General features: G+C 48.8%; 3 protein-coding genes and 1 pseudogene across 5 annotated transcripts; 2 read left to right on the forward strand and 2 right to left on the reverse strand.

Annotated features, from left to right (window-relative positions):
* The first annotated feature begins 215 nt into the window (after positions 1–215).
* Positions 216–6571, forward strand: LOC112268694 (annotated as a pseudogene).
* Positions 6572–9518: 2947 nt separating this feature from the next.
* Positions 9519–10856, reverse strand: LOC100844502 (uncharacterized protein At4g15970). 2 transcript variants are annotated; one of them, XM_024454994.1, is made up of 3 exons: positions 10813–10856; positions 10590–10708; positions 9519–10465 (listed from the first exon to the last, which is right to left on the reverse strand). In XM_024454994.1, the coding sequence occupies exons 2-3, from the start codon at positions 10680–10682 to the stop codon at positions 9635–9637; spliced, it is 924 nt and encodes a 307-aa protein (XP_024310762.1). In that variant the 5' UTR covers positions 10683–10708; positions 10813–10856; the 3' UTR covers positions 9519–9634. The 2 variants fall into 2 exon arrangements, with proteins under 2 accessions (XP_024310762.1, XP_010239418.3); XM_010241116.3 differs by lacking the exon at positions 10813–10856 and having other exon boundaries at positions 10590–10775.
* Positions 10857–13739: 2883 nt separating this feature from the next.
* LOC100845122 lies at positions 13740–16568 on the forward strand. The gene is made up of 11 exons (XM_014902538.2): positions 13740–13875; positions 13989–14102; positions 14201–14407; positions 14536–14616; positions 14730–15073; positions 15217–15264; positions 15361–15427; positions 15541–15594; positions 15689–15763; positions 15871–15903; positions 16072–16568. The coding sequence occupies exons 2-11, from the start codon at positions 14013–14015 to the stop codon at positions 16171–16173; spliced, it is 1101 nt and encodes a 366-aa protein (XP_014758024.1). The 5' UTR covers positions 13740–13875; positions 13989–14012; the 3' UTR covers positions 16174–16568.
* A 1023-nt stretch (positions 16569–17591) lies between these two features.
* On the reverse strand, positions 17592–19020 carry LOC100845429 (uncharacterized protein At4g15970). 2 transcript variants are annotated; one of them, XM_024463457.1, is made up of 3 exons: positions 18725–19020; positions 18228–18620; positions 17592–18128 (listed from the first exon to the last, which is right to left on the reverse strand). In XM_024463457.1, exons 1-3 carry the CDS (start codon positions 18905–18907, stop codon positions 17664–17666), a joined length of 1041 nt encoding a protein of 346 aa, XP_024319225.1. In that variant the 5' UTR covers positions 18908–19020; the 3' UTR covers positions 17592–17663. The 2 variants fall into 2 exon arrangements, with proteins under 2 accessions (XP_024319225.1, XP_003576716.1); XM_003576668.4 differs by having other exon boundaries at positions 18228–18617; positions 18725–19018.
* Positions 19021–19087: the final 67 nt, after the last annotated feature.

The raw sequence follows: 19087 nt of genomic DNA on the forward strand, positions 1-19087 counted from the left end.
TTGATCCCCCGGAACAGGTCGGTGGGCTTCATCTGCTCCAGGGGGAGCTGAAGCTTTTCCACCAGCTTGGCGGACAGCACGTTGAGGCTTGCCCCGCTATTCACCAGTATCTTGGTCACCGTCACGTTGTTTATGATCGGCGACACTACGAGGGGGAGCATCCCTGAACCCAAGGGACGGATCGGGTGATCGTCCGAGTTGAAGGTGATCGGCACATGCGACCACCTCAACGGTTACTGCACCTCCACGCTTGGGAGGAGGGCGCAGACCTCACGTGTGAGACGCTTCACGGCGGCGTGAGACGTGAGAGCATACGCTCCCCCGTGAATGCAAGCGACGTCGCGAGGCTCCTGGAAGCCGGGCTCGGCGGCGGCGGCGTCGCTATAGATATCCCCGTGCTGCTCAGCGCGAGGCTTGTCGTGTACCCGGGGAGGCCGGTCCTGGCCGCCGCGGGCCTGACCGTGACCCCCTGCGGGTTCTCCTTTGTCGCCGCCGGCTGTGCCCCGGCCTGTTCCGCCGCGGGGGTTGTTCGGGCAGTCCTGAGAGAGGTCGCCGATGTCCCCGCAATTGAAGAAAGCCCTGGCAGCGCGGCGCTCCTCATGGCGCTGCTCGCGCTTCTCCTTGATGGTCTGGAGAGTGCGGCAGTCCTGTGCGTCGTGGGTGGCGTTGGTGTGGATGGGGCAGCGCGCGGCCACTGCCGGCTTGCTGCCCGATGCGTCTGCCGACGCCGCCTTCTTGGCGGGCCTCTGGGGAGCCCCCGGCTCCGCGGCAAGCACTTGCTTCCCGCCGCGTTTCCGGGAGCCCTTCTTCCCGGAGCCCTCTGGTGGGTTTGCCGCTGCTTTGGCGACAAGCTCGGGCGCCAAGCGCCCTTCCTCGGCCATCGCGCACGTGTGCGCGAGAGCATAGAGATCCCTTGTGGTCCGGATCCGATGCGTGTTGAGCTTCTCACGCATCTTCGGGTCACGGAAGTTGATGGCGTACGTGTTAATGATGGTGGCCACTTCCGCCTCAGGGATGGAGTAGGAGAGGTCGGAGAACTTATTGGTGAAGTCCCGCAACGTCTCACCTGGTTTCTGCACGACCGTGTGCAGTTTTGCCATGGTTCCCGAGCGCTTGTAACCGTCCTGGAACGCGTTCACGAACTGCTCGCACAGGTCAACCCAGGATGCTATGGACCTGGCAGGCAGGTTGAGCAACCAAGTCCTCGCTGATCCTTTGAGAACCATCAGGAACCAGTTGGCCCTGACCTTGTCGTCGGTGCCAATGGCGTGCATGCCCAACGTGTAGGTCAGGAGAATATCCTTGGGGTTCACAGTCCCGTCGTACGTCCCGAGCATCGGCGCTCGAAACTTGCGGGGCCACGTCACCCGGCGCAGCTCGCGAGTAAACGTGGCGCCCATGGGAGCATCCTCCTGCTCCTCTGGATGCGGGCGTTCTGCCTCACGCCGGCGCCGGTGCTACAAGCGCTGGCGGAGGTCTTCCTGCTGGCGGGCGTTCAGGACGCCTCGGGCGTCACCCCGTGTAACGGTTGGTGACGAATCCGAGGACCCCAGGGGATCCTCGCCTCCTTGCCCTCCTAGCGGGGGAGGGTGTTCTCCGTGCCCCGAGACGCGGGGCGCGTCTCCGCGTCCTGGGTTCTGCCCCCGGCTTGAACCAGCCGGGGCGCCCTCGCCTTGCGGCTGCTGGGGGCAAGTGCAAAGAGCGCGTCTAGCTCCGCACTCCATGCTTCAATCGTCGGTGTGCCTTGCGGTGGCTCGTAGCGCACCATGACACGCACGTCTATGATGGCTTTCGTCGGGGTCTGGGTGAGAGGCTACCGATTCTCCGACCGGCTGCCCTCTGCCCTGTCACCTGGTGCCCTCGGGCGAGTGGGGCGAGACTCCGTCGGCGTCGCACGCGACGCGCTGTGCTCATGGCGCAGCTGCCACTATGCGTCTTCGGCCCGCGAGTGGACTCGCTGGCCGGCGTGTGCGGCATTGTGGCCGCTCGCGCGGCTGGCTCCGGCGTTGGGAGCCGCATGCCCCCTCGGCCGATTGTCTACCGACGGCCGAGGAGGTGGAGGTGGCAGTTGCAATTGCTGCTGCTGCCGTCGAGGGGACCCCTAATCCCCTTGTGCCTGTGACGCGCGCGCAGCGTCATGGGACCGAGTGCGCATGGCAAGAGTGTCACGCAAGTCGACCTGAGGCTCGTCTGCCTTCTTGGGCGGCATGACGAGCTAGTCGTTGAAGATGTCGTAGGCGAAGAAGCCGGTGTTGACGATGATGATGCCGGCGGTCACTCGAAGCTCTCTGCACGCCCCCCTACCTGGCGTGCCAGATGTCGGAGCACGGTCTCCAGCACCGGGGATGCCGAGCACCCCCTTTTTGGTTCGGTGGAGGGCGAGGGGATCGCTCCGGCGATCGCCGGCGTGACGATGGACAAGAAGTGTAGACACAAGAGTTTTTACCCAAGTTCGGGCCACCCGGAGGTGTAATACCCTACGTCCTGCTTTGGAGTTGTATTTCTTAGTACGGTTGTTACAGGTTGCCAGAGAGTTTCCGGGCTTTGCTATTTGTCCCTCTAAGGGCTAGGCTACTTGGGTGAATGCTCAACGGAATAGAACCGAATCCTACTGAGGTCCAACCCTTTTGACCGGTGGCGTCGGTCTTCCTTTTATAGATAAGGGGATACCACATGTGCCTATGCATGCAGCGTGACACGTTTCCTAGACACGTGTCACGGCCACACGAAATACAATTTTGCTCATCTATGCTGGACGCCATGCAGCGCCCGGTCCACTGTACACGGTAGAAAAAAAATGGTTCGTAGGGTAGTCGCTCTAGCCTTGCTAAGCAAGAATAGGCCTGCTGATAAGACTCTTGTCGGTGCGTTAAATGCACTGTGTCCGCCGTCTTGTCCTGTTTTCACTGTTCTGCGGGTACCGCCTGCATGCCCGAGCGCGGGTTGCTGGGGTGCACCTTCCCGGCTAGCGCACCGGCTAATTGCCGGGGGGCGTTCCTTCGGTTTCCCGGGACCGGGGTTTCCGGGAGCATCTTGTACTCGCCCCTTAGCTTTAACTTCACTAGGGGTCGTCTCCTCGAGGCAGCCTTCCCGGGAGTCCTTCCTGATGGGGCTCCGTCGCTGACGACCCATGCGTCACGTATCAGTGGGACCCCGTGAGCCATTGGAACGACAAACATGTCACATGTCATGAAAAGATCCTTTTAAGTGGAGCTAGCCCCTCGCACTAGCGAACCGACGGCGTAAAATTGAATCGTCCTGTGATCTTCCCGTCAAAAAAATAGTTTTGTGATCAACACTGTACGCAACAACATACAATTAATTTGCATTTGCAGCGTGTAGTTGACCTTAGAGCATGTACAATGCAAGGTGTTAAGACAGGTGTTTACGAAAATAAACCAAACATTTTTTAAGCACCAGTGCTTATTTGTACAGAGGAGGTGCCAAATTAGACATCTGCTTAGTCTAAATAAGCATCAGTGCTTAACAAAAACCGGTTAATTTTTCTAAACACCTGGGCATCTTGCATTATAACTACTTGACTTCGGATCCTGTGCTGCCATATGCTGGTCAAAGAGGAAAGAAGAAGACGCTGCATGGTATATCGATATATCGCAAACTTTCACCAATTATATTAGGAAATACGTCCGTGTATGTACGTCGTGGCACATAGATAAGCCAAATAATCTACCACGTGCATGCCTTGACCCTTGCGTGAAAGCTACGTAAATCTTTTCACAGGTGCAAGTTAACCCTCCTATGGTACTCTGCTGTACAAAACACAATGCACACACTTGGCCGGTTATGAGATTTTAGGGGTCCGGATGGAATTTTTACCGGATGCCCTTGAATATAAATGTTGAAATAGAAAGCAACGTCTATCACTAAATATATCACAAATCCTAATAATATAGGTTCAAATAGTAATCAACTAGCGGGGTGACCCGCGCAGATTGCACGGCTAGATTTAATTAATATCAAAAAAGTAAATTTCATAAAGCCCTATTTTGTGTCAATTTTCTCAAGATATTACAGTTATGACTAATTATCTTCAGAAATCACAATTTTTGGGGCAGACATTCTCAGAAAAATCCTAACGTGATATTAAGCATATTTGACGTGATTTCCTTACGTATGTGTCCCGTTATCTGATGTCATGTGTCAATCCTAACCCGCTTCATTCGCTACGCAGCCTTTCAACCTGACTCGGCCTGCAAAATTGAAAGCCTACGTGCAAATGAAACTGGTCAAGGTTGACATGTGGCAACTGACAGCGAGCCACGTCCGTAAGCAATTGTGTCAAAGGCTTAATATGCCAGATTAGGGCTTTGTGAGAAGGTTTCCACAATAGTTGTGGTTACTTGAGATAATTAATCATTATTGTGGCTCCATGAGTAGCTTGACGCCAAAACTGTGATTTTCTTTAATTTAATCATAACAAAACGTTTATTATGTATTTATATTTTTGTTTCTAGTAAATCCATTTTGTACCCCATTTATATGTATTCTATTTAAAAGTTTTCCTTTCAGACATGATTACGGATGTATATTTTTTTTAATACTCAATTTCTTATATGGATTATGATGTAAGCAAAGTCAATTTTTTATCTATTAGGCCCATCAACCATTTGTCCGTACAACTTTGGTTTTTTTAGCCAACGTTCCATACGAATTTTGGCATGTAGTTTCTGGTGCCACTATGGCTTCTAGCAGCCTTTTTTAATCAAATCAGCAAAATCTAATCGAATCATGCATTTAAAGAGAAAGTTTGGGGAGAATTAAAATTTTAATCGTTCTTAGAACTGAAGCGTCAATTCTTTAATGTTACTTCAGTAGCTATTGTTGTACTTCCTCCGTCCAACAAAGGATGTCTCAATTTTGATAAATTTGAATGTATCTATATACTAACTCATGTCTAGATACATTCAAATTTTGACAAACTTGAGACATCCTTTGTTGGACGGAGGGAGTATAAAATTTTGATGTCCATATGTTTCCTTATACCTTTGAATTCGTTGGGTACCCGCAGTTGAAGCTGCAATGTGCCAAAATAGGACGGGGCTTGCCAGTTCCCTGTTTGTTTCCTCCGATCCATGCTCCCCTTCTTTTCGACGAACAGGATTTATTTGCAATGTGCCAAAGTAGGACGGGGCTTGCTAGTTCCATGTTTGTTTGCTCCGATCCATGCTCCCCTTCTTTTCAACGAACATGATTTATCGATGGCCCACTTTCCCTATATCTCCCTTATCTATAGCTTCCGCTATCTTCTCCACCCGCGTGCTGCACCTCTGTTCCTGGTGGCATGGAGATGCATGACAACTAATAATTGAGCGTATGGCGCCGCTAGGGGTCGTATAACCTGGTTGGTTGGCGGACTCGGCACTCGGCACGACGGCGGAACGCTTGCAGAGAGGGGTGCGCTGCACCGGCACCGTTGTATCAAGGGAAAAGCGACTGGGAGAGACGTTTTTATTTTGACGCCAAAACAATAGGGAAGGTCCCTATTGCGTCATTTTTCATTTATAAGGGGAGAAAAGTTGCTCGGCGCCTCAAGAGTCAAGGCTTCGTCTCGTGCTCGCAAGCTTCTTTTCCTGTTCCTGCTGCTCTGCGGCGTCAGTTCGTCGTCGTCGCCTATGTCAGGATGAAAACTGGATTGAATTTTCCGAAACGCAGGCTGGCAGGAATTGGACCGAGGGGAGGTGAGACTGTGAGATTAGCTAGCTAGCTTTTTTTTAGGGAATGATTAGCTAGCTAGCTAATTAACCGAGCCTATGCAAATCTAGAAAGGACAAATTAATCTCAGACCGGTGCGGCGGTGCCTGCTTTGTGCGACGGAGTGGCAATAATTTTTCGGGAAATTTATTTTCCAGCCGGCTAGAGAACTGCCTTACGCGCGGACGCGCTCCGTGATGTCCCATCCGCAGCGGATGAATATCCACTTTCCTGTTTCTTTTTTCCTTCATCTCCTTCTCTCTCAAATCTCGCTCGCGAGTTTCTTCCTCTCCCCCGTCTCTACGCCCACCTTCCCCACATCTCCTCTCCCCTTAACCTCCCCAGGCGCCATGGCGAGGAGAGGCGCAGCCGTGCGGGGATCGCCACACGTTGGTCCTGAACGTCTTCTTCTTCACCTTCTCCGACGCATGTGGCTGCCGCTGTGATGGCTCCTGCCCTAGGCCCAGCGGCAGCAGAGGAGGAGGTTGCGGCGGCGGCGGGCCAAGCGGAGGTTGCGGCAGCAGCAGAGCGGAGGATCGGGCAGAGGAGGATCCGGCGCCGACGGCCGGCCAGGAGGAGGAGGCAGAGGAGGTCAGTGCCCGATCGACGCGCTGAAGCTGGGGGTGTGCGCGCACGTGGTGAACGGGCTGATAAACCTAGAGCTGGGGACGCCGCCCAAGAAGACCTGTTGCACGCTCATACAGGGCCTGCTGGACATGGAGGCCGTCATGTGCCTCTGCACGGCGTTGCGCGCATACATCCTGTGCATGAATCTCAAGTTCTCCACGTGCCCGTCGACCTCTCTCTCCTAGTCAACTACTGCGGCAAGAGTGTCCCAGGAGGTTTCTAGTGCCCATGATCATCGATCATCCATTCTTTCCTTAATGATCGATCAGCGACTCGCCATACAACGCCGCATGCCGTGGCATCCGGCGCAACGTCGACAGAGAGGTGCCGCAGCCGGATGCACCAACAGAAATTCCCTGGGTAGGCATGTAGCTCCGTGTCAAGCAACAACTCTTCATCCACACACTCTAGGGACCGGCACGGCATCGGCAACTGCTACATCGCGTGTGGGATGGGTGTAGCTAGCTTCTTGGCGGCTTATGCAGTTACCGCATTAAAGCATATACAATTACCCAGCTCTCCAGATTAGAGTAACCACCATTTCGCTAATGTAGTTACCCAACACTTAAAGGTATAGTTACCATCATATTACTTATGGAGGTACCAGGTGTTTGTGTCAAAGTTACCACCTGCCATCATAAAAATGATATACTTGCCAAACATTATAGTTACCAGCATGGTACGTATGTAGTTATCCAGTGTCCATGATAGAGCTACCATCATTTCGCAAATGTAGTTACCCAACATTTAAGGGTACAGTAGTCATATTACTTATGGAGTTACCCATTGTTTGGTTCAAAGTTACCACCTATCATCACAAAAATGATATAGTTGCCAAACATTATAGTTACCAGCGTGGTACCTATAAAGTTACCACAAAATTGTCCATGTTACAGTTATCACTATTGCACCGATGTAGTTACCAAGTGAGAGATCTAGTGTTTTGAACCCAATAACTACACTTGAAAAAGCTTGGTAACTGCTATATTTTGCCTGTTGGTAACTTCTGGTTTTGAAGAAATTGAGCCAAACATATTGTATCTACTTGTGAATAATCTGGTTATCAGTTGGTAATTTATGATCTCAAATGAAGTCACCGAATCATCCAGTTTTCAGCCGATGAATAAGTGTGAATGGTTAATTAACTCGATCACTTATGGGTCAATAATATTTGAACTTGAAGAAAGTGGTCTGCAACCATATCAAAGTGAATTCTCCATTCATTTAGGTTACAGTTACCATCATGAAACTCATGTAGTTATCCAACCGTTTAAGTTACAATTACCATCAAGACACTCATTTAGTTATCGAACCGTTTAGGTTACAGTTATCATCACGACACTCAGGTAGTTATCCAGTCATTTAAGTTACAGTTATCATCATGACTCTCATGTAGTTAACCGGTCGCTTAGGTTAGAGTTACCATCTTGACACTCATGTAGTTATCTAGTCGTTTAGGTTACAGTTATCATCATGATACACATTAGTTGTCCAGTCGTTTAGGTTACATTTTACCATCATGACACTCATGTTGTTATCTAGCCACTTAGCTTATAGTTATCATCTTGTCAGTGATATAGCTATCCAGCTATCTAGGTTTCAGTTACCACCATATCACTAAAATAGTTATCCAGATTCTTGGGTGAAAGTTACCGCTTGCATCATGCACTGATATAGTTAACTAGGTTTTGTGTTACAATTACTAATGGATTGTTACTAATGTGGTATTCATGTAGTTACTCACTATGGCACTCCTGTAGTTAATATGATGTTCATGTTACTGTTCATGACCATGGCATTGTTGTAATTATCAAGATATCCAAGTTACCTTGGTATTCAAGTGATATAGTTTTTGAAGCAGGGTAACTACTTGTGCCAAGGTTTGGTAACTCACGTATTGGTCCTTGGTAGCTTTTGAGTTCGAAAAAAAGTTGTCGAAACATACCCAAGTAAGATCTAGTTTTGAAGCCCTCGTTGTGACGAACTCAACGGTGAAATGGATCGTAAATCCGTTGTGCCATATGAAAGATAACACATTTTAAATTTTCAGATATAGAAAGAATCTTCACTGACAGGAGCATGCATCTCATTCTTTATGTTTTCTTGCATGCATGTAAGGGGTTTCTGTTGTGCGGCTCGCCCGAGCTCTTGTCGAAACCAGAACATTTTAAATGGATCGCTGGAAAAACGGAACGGGCTCGCCTCGTGCGCTTCCGCGCACTCGGCTCGCGGGATCAATCTGGGCGGGAAGCGTACCGCTGCTACGCTAACGGCCATACGGCTGCCACATAGCACAGTCCATAATTTTTCTTTCCAGAGCCATAGCGCAACCTCTAATTGATCCTAACTAATTTGTCAATTAAGAAGGGAGATAGGAAAGTGGGCCATTGGGAAATCCTGTCCGTTGAAAGAAGGGGAGTACACATCGATTACGGATTGGCACATGTACTTGTTTCTAATTCACTCAGATTGAATATTACGTGGACTAATGTATGCTTAGTCCCGGCCGGATTGCATCGATGGAGTCCCGGCCGGAGACGCGTGCGTGTCTAAGCTGCATCCTTTTCGTTCCTTAATTATATGATAATAAGATGGACAAATCTAGACCCTACAATAACTTTTGTAAAATCTAGACCGTAGAATTTCTGCTACTTTAATTAGATATTAGATGTCACAAAGTTTAGTAGTATGTACGGTTGACTGAAAGATATTAACTCTGACGTGAAATGTTGTATGTGTTTAGCTGAAACATATTAACACAGTAAACATAGAGGTAGTACATTACTGCTCCATGCATGTGCATAAAAGAGTATATGTACCATTTTGAGTGGTCAACGAATTTCGGATTTACTAGGGCTGAGAAATTCGTTTTCTAAGTCGACGTCATGGACCATCGGATCATGTGATCAGGTTCGTGCTGAAATTTCTACGAACACAAATCCCAGTTAAATACGGAAACAACCGACAGTAATCAAAGTTAGCTCGTCGGCCCCGTGGTTGGCATTGCTCTCCGTTTGCACGCGAGAGAATTTTCAGCGATCCCAGCCCTTTCCGTGCTACCAACGCACGGTAGTACCATTAAAAAGTTTTCAATTTTTTGAAAATAAATTGAGTCGGTTCGTAAGATACATGTCTACTACCATTCAAAGTTTCAAACCCAAATTCATTATATCCGTAGAAAAAAAAAAACCTGATGTGAATAGGTGGCAAGAAGACAAACACAAAAAACAAAATTTCTGACATTATCCATGCTCGCATTTGTCTTTTTTTTAAGAATCAAAAACAGATACTCAATTCACTTTGGATGCGTACCGTTCCTGAACTGCTTCCACTCACCCAGGACATCCCGTAGCCGGCCCATCTTGGTCCCGAGCCCCTTGAGGCAGTTCCCGTGGAAGGTGCAGAGCTTCCGGAAGTCCATCTTGGGCTCGCAGAAGCCCCCAAAGTAGGCCGTGTCGACGAACTGCACCGCCGCGCCGTGCCGCCGCGACAGCTCGTCCTTGACCTTCTCGAACACGTGCTGGTCGTGGAGGCCCGTGTACCGCGTCCTCGCCTCGTACCAGTCCACGAAGAAGCCCAGCGTCCTGTTGTTGGGCCTCGCGTAGAGGAACCCGCCGTTGGCCTCCTTCCGCAGGTCGTAGGGTTCCTCGCCGTTCTTGTACCTGTCGCAGGAGATGGCGATGTCGGCGCCGACGGGGATCCGCAGCAGCGGGTTCCGGAACCACACCATGTCCACGTCCGTGAACACGAAGGTGTAGCCCAGCTCCAGGACCCGGGTCTGGAACTTGTTGCGCACCCACATCATCTCCAGGTAGTCCGGGCTCATGTACGCCTTGTCTGCCGCGAACTTGGCGCCGCCGCCGCCGGTGTCGAGGAGGAGGTGGCAGAGCGGGTGCACGCGCTGGCACCGCTCGAAGGCCTTGACGTCGGCGGCCACGATGACGAGGTGCTTCAGCAGGGGCTGCGTGTTCACGCCGATGCGGAAGCTCTCCAGGAAGAGGTCCAGCAGCGAGCCGGGCGCCGTCCATGCCTCGTTTGTGAAGGTCAGTATGATGACGTTGTTCTCCATGGCCGCGCTTCTCAGCAGCTCCGCAAGGCCGTCGTCATCTTTTCTTGCAGCCGTAGCCTGGTCAGATTTTTTTTTGATACAAATGGTCAAATTTTTGGAAACATTCGAGAGGGCTGTAGGTCGATGAGTATGGGTGGCTGATCATCATCTCAAAAAAAATGGAACCCATACGTGTACGTACCATGCCGATATTCCTATCTGCTTGGGTCCCATTGCGGAAGCCAAGCTCCTTCTGGTCCGGCCCGCCCGGACACGAAGAAGGCGACAGCAACATCACGGCACAGGCCGCGGCGATCGCTGCTGCCAGGATGAAACGCAAGAGATTGCTTATGGTGAACATCACGGACAGCATCAGAAAGAAACTCGAATCCTTACCGTCCAAGAGAGGACACTGCGATATATACCTGGACTCTGACGCACAACTTGCCTTCACTGATGCCGAAAGAAACGGGGGAGAATGGTATGAAATTGAGATGGTACTGTGCCAAACTACCAATTACACTAGCGGAGCATGGACAGATGGGCACTTGGTTGATGCCGCGAGAAGAAGTGCGTCGCGCGGCATCAGCTACAGTACGTAAAGTAGTTTGATTCGGTCAACTCATGTTCTCCTCGATTTGGCATGATCTTACAGGATGTTCAATGCAAGGTGTTTAAGGTAGTGCTACAAAATTAAACCGGTTTATTCTGAAGCACCAGTGTTTATTTCTGTACTAGAGTTGCCTAATTAAACACCTGTCCTATAGAACATAAACACCAGTGCTTAAACAAAACCCGGTTTTTTTTTGCAAGCACCTTCCTAAGCACCCTGCCTTGAAAATGCTCCCATTCCACATGGAGATTACCACACTAGCTACTTGGAGTATATGGAGGACGAGAAATGACTGCATTTTCAATCAAATCCAGCCATCTCTATACAGATGCAAGATGATCTTTAAAGAAGTGCTCAACTTGGTCTTCCATAGGGAAAAAAGAAAGAAATAGCATGCTTTCCATGACTGGATTACAGCTTTTAGATAGATTTTCTTTTTTTCTCTCGCATGTACATAATTATTAATAAATTGTTGTAGGTCTTTTGACCTATAGTTTTCCCTAAAAAAATATTTTCCAAAGACAATAGTTGGTGCGTAAAGACAAATTCTCAAAGACAATAGTTGGTGTCTAGAGTTGCACAAATAGTTTCTCAATGATGAATGTTAATAACATATTACAAGCTACACATTCTAAGAATCATGATTCATAATTACATTTTTATTCCATTTTTTTTTCATTGGCGTTGCTCGTGATGGTTATCTTTTCATAATAAACAATTGATGATGTGTGCTTTCTTTGAATTTATTCCCAAAATAATGTTTGTACCGCGCATAACAAGAGTATTCTCATTTTCTATATGTCGGTCCTTATTTATCATGGGCCATGAATTTCTCAAAGACAATAGCTGAACATCCTTAAGATAATGATTGCATAAACATGTGCAACTCTATTGTCAAGAACACATAACTGGGTAAGTTACACGTTCTTAAGATCAAGATTAACTGCAACCGTTTACTTCATTTTGTTCTGTGACTTTATTTACCTTTCTATTTTATTTGCTCACGATGATGGATGTCCGATCTTTTAAATAAGAGATTGTTGATATTTGATTTTTTAAAGAAAAAACCTGAATGAATTCTATAGTATAAAAAGGATTGGTTCTGACTTCTTGTAAGTCACAAATTATTGAAGGCTGCAACACAAGGTTTCAGAGATATGAACTGGGTCAATTTCACAAATTTATTGGTTTTATCAACATTTTTGTACATTCCTAAAGGCTAAAGTATTTTTGCCGATTCACTCACCTGTGTGTGTGACCAATTCTGTCTTTTCTTTCTTTGGACAAGCTTAGAGAGGTTAGGACTTGTTTCTCAAAGGCCAAAGTTGGTTGCATTCAAGAGCCCATGATTTTTGTTAGGAGAGATCCGGTGTTTGTTTCTTGGAAGCCCAAATCTATCTAGAAACCAGAAAGACTACTTTTGTTCTTAATGCCCAGCCTGTTAGATGGAGAAGCACACAAATACATCAACATATCACACACTAGAAAACAGGTCCAGATCGATGGTAGCTGTGGTGGACTGAGAAATTGGTACACTAGCTCTCATGGGTGCGAAGCAGATGAAAACAGGAGCATGTTAATGATCTTACCTGCTTGTTTTGTTCTGAACCTGAGACCACACGACACTTGTTCTTTGACTGTGCTGTGGCCACAATTGTTTGGGAATTCATGTGTTTGTTGTTTGGGAAATCCCTGGGCTCTAGCCTAGAACAAATTGCACATTTCTGGGTGAGAAATAGGAAAAAATGAAGTACTTAATATGGCTACTGTAGCTGTTCTTTAGTCGTTATGGAAATGTCGTAATAACCTCTTTTTTCGTTCTTCTGCATGGTCCTCGATGCAGGTGATCTGGCGAATGGTCCTGCTACACGTACGCTCATGGAAGCTTCTCTGTTCAAGCACAAATCAGGACGTTCTAGCACATATGCTTCGACTGTTGGAGGACAAATCGGTGGAGATCCCAAGGCTTCACCTGAGATGAAGAAGAGAAGGGCGATCTCGATGCTGACACTCAATGCCTGCCAGGGCATCATGTCGATGTCCCTCAAAGACCCCTCCCTGTGAGAGATCAAAGATCTTCGGTGATATATTCGATGTCATTTTGTCCAGCTATCATGTGGAGATGTAATTGCTTGTAAAGAGGCGCTGGAACTGCTCGTAGATGTTTGACATTAGCATTAGGGCCTTGTGTGGTCGGAACCTCGTTGAAACTGAACTGCTGAGACAGATGTTTTGGTCTGTTTCGTTCGTATGAATGGAACAGGGTCAGAAGCCTTATCTTTCTAAAAAAAAAGATCAGATGGAGCAGAGTTGCTCTTCACGCGCACAGAAGAAATTTGGTCTACGCACTCACATACACATGCAAATATGCATTTAAGCTCGATCTCATGCGCAACTTGAAGCTCAGAGGCATAATGCTGGCATGCCAGATGCAGAGACTTTTTTTTGGGGGGGGGTTGGGTGTTCTAACGTGCTCGATCGAGCCCCGACTGAAGATGCCCCTGCATGGTAGGCGCTAGCCATACCCTGTTTAGAGTGAACTTGCAGCATATTAATTGACCAGTTTTGCGATCCATACGCAACATCATGCTGATCCATTTAATTTAATTTTGTACAAACGCATAGTTGACCTTGGATCCTGTGATGCAGTGCTGGCGAATGCCGCCCGTCACCGCAACGAAGGAGAAAAAGGGGAGAGTATACCTGGAAACAATCAACTGCATGGATGCATGCTTTGGATGCAAGTCGAAGGCTATTCTTTTCACCAGTACAAGTTAAGCCTATCAATGTCTCTACATCTTGCTCCCCCTCCTCCGGCTGTATTGCAACATAAACCAAGCTGCACAATCCAGCAGAGTAGCTTGATCATCATCTTGTAAGTCTTCTTTGCCTGTGAAAATAGACATGCATGGTTCTACTGTTTTTTCCTTTTTCTGATTTGGACTAGGAGTTGGCGCTAATTGGCATTTAATACTGCGATGATCTTAGCTAGCTAGCTTTTGAGCTGCGAGGATGAAAGTAGTCCCGATTCTGACGGTGTTATCCTCGGCGGTGTTTGGGTTCTTCGTCGGAATTTCTTTCCCTGTTGAGATCACGCCTAAGGTATGTACAACGTGCTATTTTTCTTTTCCCCTTCGTCAACTAATTCGGTATCTGAACGAACATTACCTTATTTTCGCTACTTGGGCATGCTTATGCAGCTCCCGTACGGCCCATTATTCCCTTTCAGTGGCGGTGCAAACTCCAGCTACAGTGGCAACATACTCGGCAGATTCTGGGCACCATACACCAACAGCTCTCTTGAGGAGGCAAAAAGTCCTAAACGTGCAGAGAGCAAGCTACCGCCAGGCATTGTGGTATCAGAGTCTGATTTTCACCTCCGCCGGCTATGGGGAGCCCCCAGCGACGTATGTGCCTCTCTGATCCTGACACTGTAGCTTATTGCGGCCTGTATATTAACACTAAAATAATAAATCATTCATCCTACGAATTCCTTTTAAAATGAACCTACATATTTCGTTTTCAATCTCTGAAGGACGAGCCCGCTCGCAAGTACCTTCTGGCGCTGGGGGTTGGGTACGACCAGAGAGAAAACGTCAACTTAACTGTTCAGAAGGTAGGTGTTACTACTAATCTTTTCTTCAGAAAACCTGCCACTCGATCTCTTGCAATGTCAGCCATGAACTGAAGCCAGATGATCAATTTCTGCAACCTGTCGGCCTCCTCCAGTTCATCGCCAGGGGCAACTTCGACGTGGTGCTGTTCCACTACGACGGGCGCACCACGGAGTGGGACGACGAGTTCGACTGGTCCAAGCGTGCCGTCCACGTGAGCGCCAGGAAGCAGACCAAATGGTGGTTCGCCAAGAGGTTCCTGCACCCGAGCGTGGTGGCGGCGTACGAGTACCTGTTCGTCTGGGACGAGGACCTCGGGCTGGAGACCTTCGACCCGGAGGAGTACATCAGGATCATGAAGAAGCACGGGATGGAGATCTCGCAGCCCGGGCTGGACACGACACGAGGGACCAAGTCGTACGACCAGAACGTCAGATGGAAGGACACCGAGGTGCACAAGTACGTACTACGTGCGGATAAACTACAGTACTCTCTCCGTTCCTACAAAACCACGACAATTAGGAACGGAGGGAGTAATTCTTTTGCTTAACAGCACCCTGCACCCATTGACAAACAGAAACGGATTCGTTTGGAATGAACAGGAAATATAGCAGCTGCGACAACCCGAACTGGGGACCACCGTGCAGCGGGTAAATGATCGATTAAAGCTAGTAAGATAATCCCTCTTTAATCACCACCAGGGTTTAGTTCTCACATTTGAAAGACTGGAACTCGATCGAGTGCAGGTTCGTCGAGATGATGGCCCCGGTTTTCACCAAGGATGCTTGGAGATGCGTCTGGTATTTGATCCAGGTACGTACATACGTCACGTACGTGCAGTTGTTGGGTTGGGTATGCCAGGCTCAAAAGTATTTACAGTACATTTTTCTGATTTCTCTGAAACGAATCAACCGTTTGCATTGCAGAATGACCTGGTTCATGCATGGGGTCTTGACCTCAACTTCCATAGATGTGTAGATGTAAGTTTCTCTTCGAGATGACAGACACGCACCAAACTTGAATTTGGAACTCACCGTGCATGACAAACTAAGGTAACTTTTCTGAATTGCACAGGATTATAAAGAGCATATGGGTATCGTCGACGCGCAGTATGTGGCACATCATGGGGTTAAGACTCTCGAAGGCCAGGTGATTAATTACCAAATGGGGCATTTACTTTGTAGATTGGTGGCTTGATCGGTTTCTACTCACAGCTTAGTAGATTCCCTGAATGACAATTTGTGTTTTCTCGGCAGGGTGATGGAGAAAAGGAAGGAAGCAGTGCTGGGGTATTAATCTTTTTCTTCTCCCTGTAAAATTATTGATAGTATAGATAACTCATTCAAGTTTGTTCAGTGTTCGATCACACATTTCATATTTATGTGTTAAAGATGTCCCGAAAGAAGGAGAAGAAATGTTGACCGAAACTAATAATGTTGTGTGTTCGTATTCTGTAGGTGAGAGCCCGCCAACTGGATGAGCGACGCATCTTCTACGACAGACTTGCCAACGCCGACAGGGAGCTTGCCAACTCCACTGCCAGCAAAACCAGTGGATGATCATCGTCTCCATGAATCACAACATACCTAATTAGATCGGTTAACCATAAAAAGGTTGTTGACCCTCCACGAAGAACCCTTTCATTGATAAAGAGAAGGATGAGACGGTTCCATTAGTTGCTATACTCGTTACATTCTACATTCTTTTCGATTTATTTACGCTGTACTAAAATTAGGAGGTTTTTACTGTACAATTACTAGTTCCATGATGAACTTTGGGCATGTGTGCGCTCTCCACTTGGACCACACCGGTTCAAATGTGCACCCATTGAAGAGAAATAGTGCAGAGTGATTTTCTAGCTTCAAGGTAAAATGTGCATCGATCGATGTAAAGAGGGGAAATTCACTTTTTTGAAACGAAAAATCAATAAACATCAGTGATGATCATTTTGAAATTATAGTGTCATTCACACCCTGCTGCCCCCGCACTGTTTCGGACTGAGTGTTTTTACGGTACCTTTGTACTGCTCTAAGGAAGGGAGCAGTATAAATCCGATCCACCGTTGGTTTGGTACTTTAGACTTTTTCATTATAATTTTTTCTGGGTAATTAGTTTTCCTTGCACCGTACAGATGGGCTAATCCCGGCCCATTTTCTACGATGCCCTGGACGCCACTGCTCGTCGACCTGTGCCATTGCTTGGCACTCTCACCGCTCGCCAAGCTCGTCTCTCCGTCTCTTGCAGTGTTCGTCCGTCTCGCCGCTCGTCACGCTCGTGGCTCGCTCATCGCTCTCTCCGCTCTCCAGTCATCACTACGTTGCCCGGCCATCCCATACTGCGCTGCACGCAGCTTCTCGCTGGCCTTGTCATCTCGCTCCTCGGCAGAGACTCCTCCGCCGGCCGGCACCTCCACCATGACTCCTTGCCGCGAATGTTTTACCTTTTTTTGTTTTTGGTATTGGGAAGAGAGCAGCCGGACTTACCGGAACAAACAAGGAAATGGACCGGGTCTTGCGGACGGGCAGGCATGCATGCATGGTTTACGTTTACCTAATTTGCCCTCAAGTTCCATGTACTGTTGTCACCCTCAATAGCAGTATAGATCAACCTTGGCCGTTAGATCTTGTTAAACGGATGGCTTATATTGATTACAGGGTACCATAGAAGAACTCTTCCGACTGGCCGGAGGGCCGCTGACTTAAGTTTGTTAAGCAGGGCGGCAAACTTTTTGAGTCGAAACCAGTGTGCAGATCTCCTTCTCGTAGTTGTATGTGTTGCAGAAGTTGCTTTGCACGGTGATGATCCCCTTGGGACCTGACATCTCGAGGGGATGACACCCACGATGGAGTTACCAGCACAATGCAGGCGGTGGGGATCGCTGCACACGTCGGTGGGAATCAAACCAACGTTTCGTGCGTGGTGTTAAATACTGTAACGCGGCAATAATAAGACGTCAATAATGTTACACGTACGTCAATGATGATCATTTTGAGGTTGTACTGCTATTCTCGTATGGAGTAAAATGTTAATAGTAGTACATCATTGGCGATCATTTTCTAGTACTGTTATTCTGATCACCCTGCTTCCCAGTAATCTTGAACTGCTTCCATTCGTCCAGGACGCCCCGGAGTCTATCCAGCTTGATCCTGAGCCCCGGGAGGCAGTTGCCGTGGAACGTGCAGAGCTGCCGGAAGTCCTTCTTGGGATGGCAGAAGCCGCCGAAGTAGGCCGTGTCGACGAAATGCACCGACACGCCGTGCCGCAGCGACAGGTCGTACTTGACCTTGTCGAACACGGCCTGCTCGTTCATGCCCGCGTACGCCGTCCTCGCCTCGTACCAGCCCTTGAAGAAGGCCATCGTCCTCGCGATCGGCCTGGCGTAGACCAACCCGCCATTGGCATTCTTGTTCATGTCGTACGGGTCCTCGCCGTAGAACTGGTCGCTGGAGATGGCGATGTCGGCGCCCACCGGGATCCGCAGCAGCGGGTTCCGGAACCACACGATATCCACGTCCTGGTGAAGGGATTCGATCAGAAAATGTATGGGAAAGATCTGGAGACGAATTACCGGCGCACCACCATCGACCATTTCATTTAATTTGTATGTGTTCACCGTGAAGATGAAGCCGAAGCCCAGCTCAAGGACGCGGGTCTGGAACTTGTTCCTGGACCACATCATCTCCAGGTAGTCCTTGGACATGAACGCCTGCTCCGTGGTGAGGTTCATGCCGCCGCCGCCGCCGCCGACGTCGAGCGAGTAGCAGAGCGGGTGCACGTGCCGGCAAAGCTCGAAGGCCTTGGTGTCGACGGCGACGATGATGAGATGCTTCAGCAGGGGCTGCGTGTTCACACCGATGCGGAAGCTCTCCAGGAAGAGGTCCAGCAGCGAGCCGGGGGCCGTCCACGCCTCGTTCGTGAATGTCATTATGACGGTGCTGCCCTCCTCCATGGCTGCCCTCCTCAGCAACCCAGGAAGGTCGTCATCCTCCGGTGGAGTCGCTGGCTGCTTGGTCCATGAACCAATATCACAATTCACAAGTTCAGAAGAGAAACTGACACATATATGAAGGAGAGGGAGCGAGAAAGATATAAAGCACGTTCGCCGTGTACCAGCGTGACAAGCTCATTGACGCCGCGATCCGTCGCCTGCGTCGCGTTGCGGGCCAGTTGCTGTGCCGGAATGACGCCGACGCCGGCACGCGAGCACAGGGATGGAAGTAACACCACAACGCAGGCACTGGGGATCGCTGCACCCAGAAGGAAGGCCAGGAAGTAGCTCGTGCTGCTTCCCATGGCAAAAACAGAGCACCAAAATTTCTCGGATGTTATTACGGAACTAGCGACTTCGGGCAGTGGATTGATAACGAGATCTAGAGTTAGAGTATGGCCTAGTTAGGGTCTGTTCGTGTGAGATTTTTTAAGTCTATAACCAAGAGCTTAGTGATTCACCTCGGGATTCGTTTTGTTATTTTC

This window comes from Brachypodium distachyon, chromosome 4 (genome assembly GCF_000005505.3).
Source record: "Brachypodium distachyon strain Bd21 chromosome 4, Brachypodium_distachyon_v3.0, whole genome shotgun sequence".
Lineage (NCBI taxonomy): Eukaryota > Viridiplantae > Streptophyta > Magnoliopsida > Poales > Poaceae > Brachypodium > Brachypodium distachyon.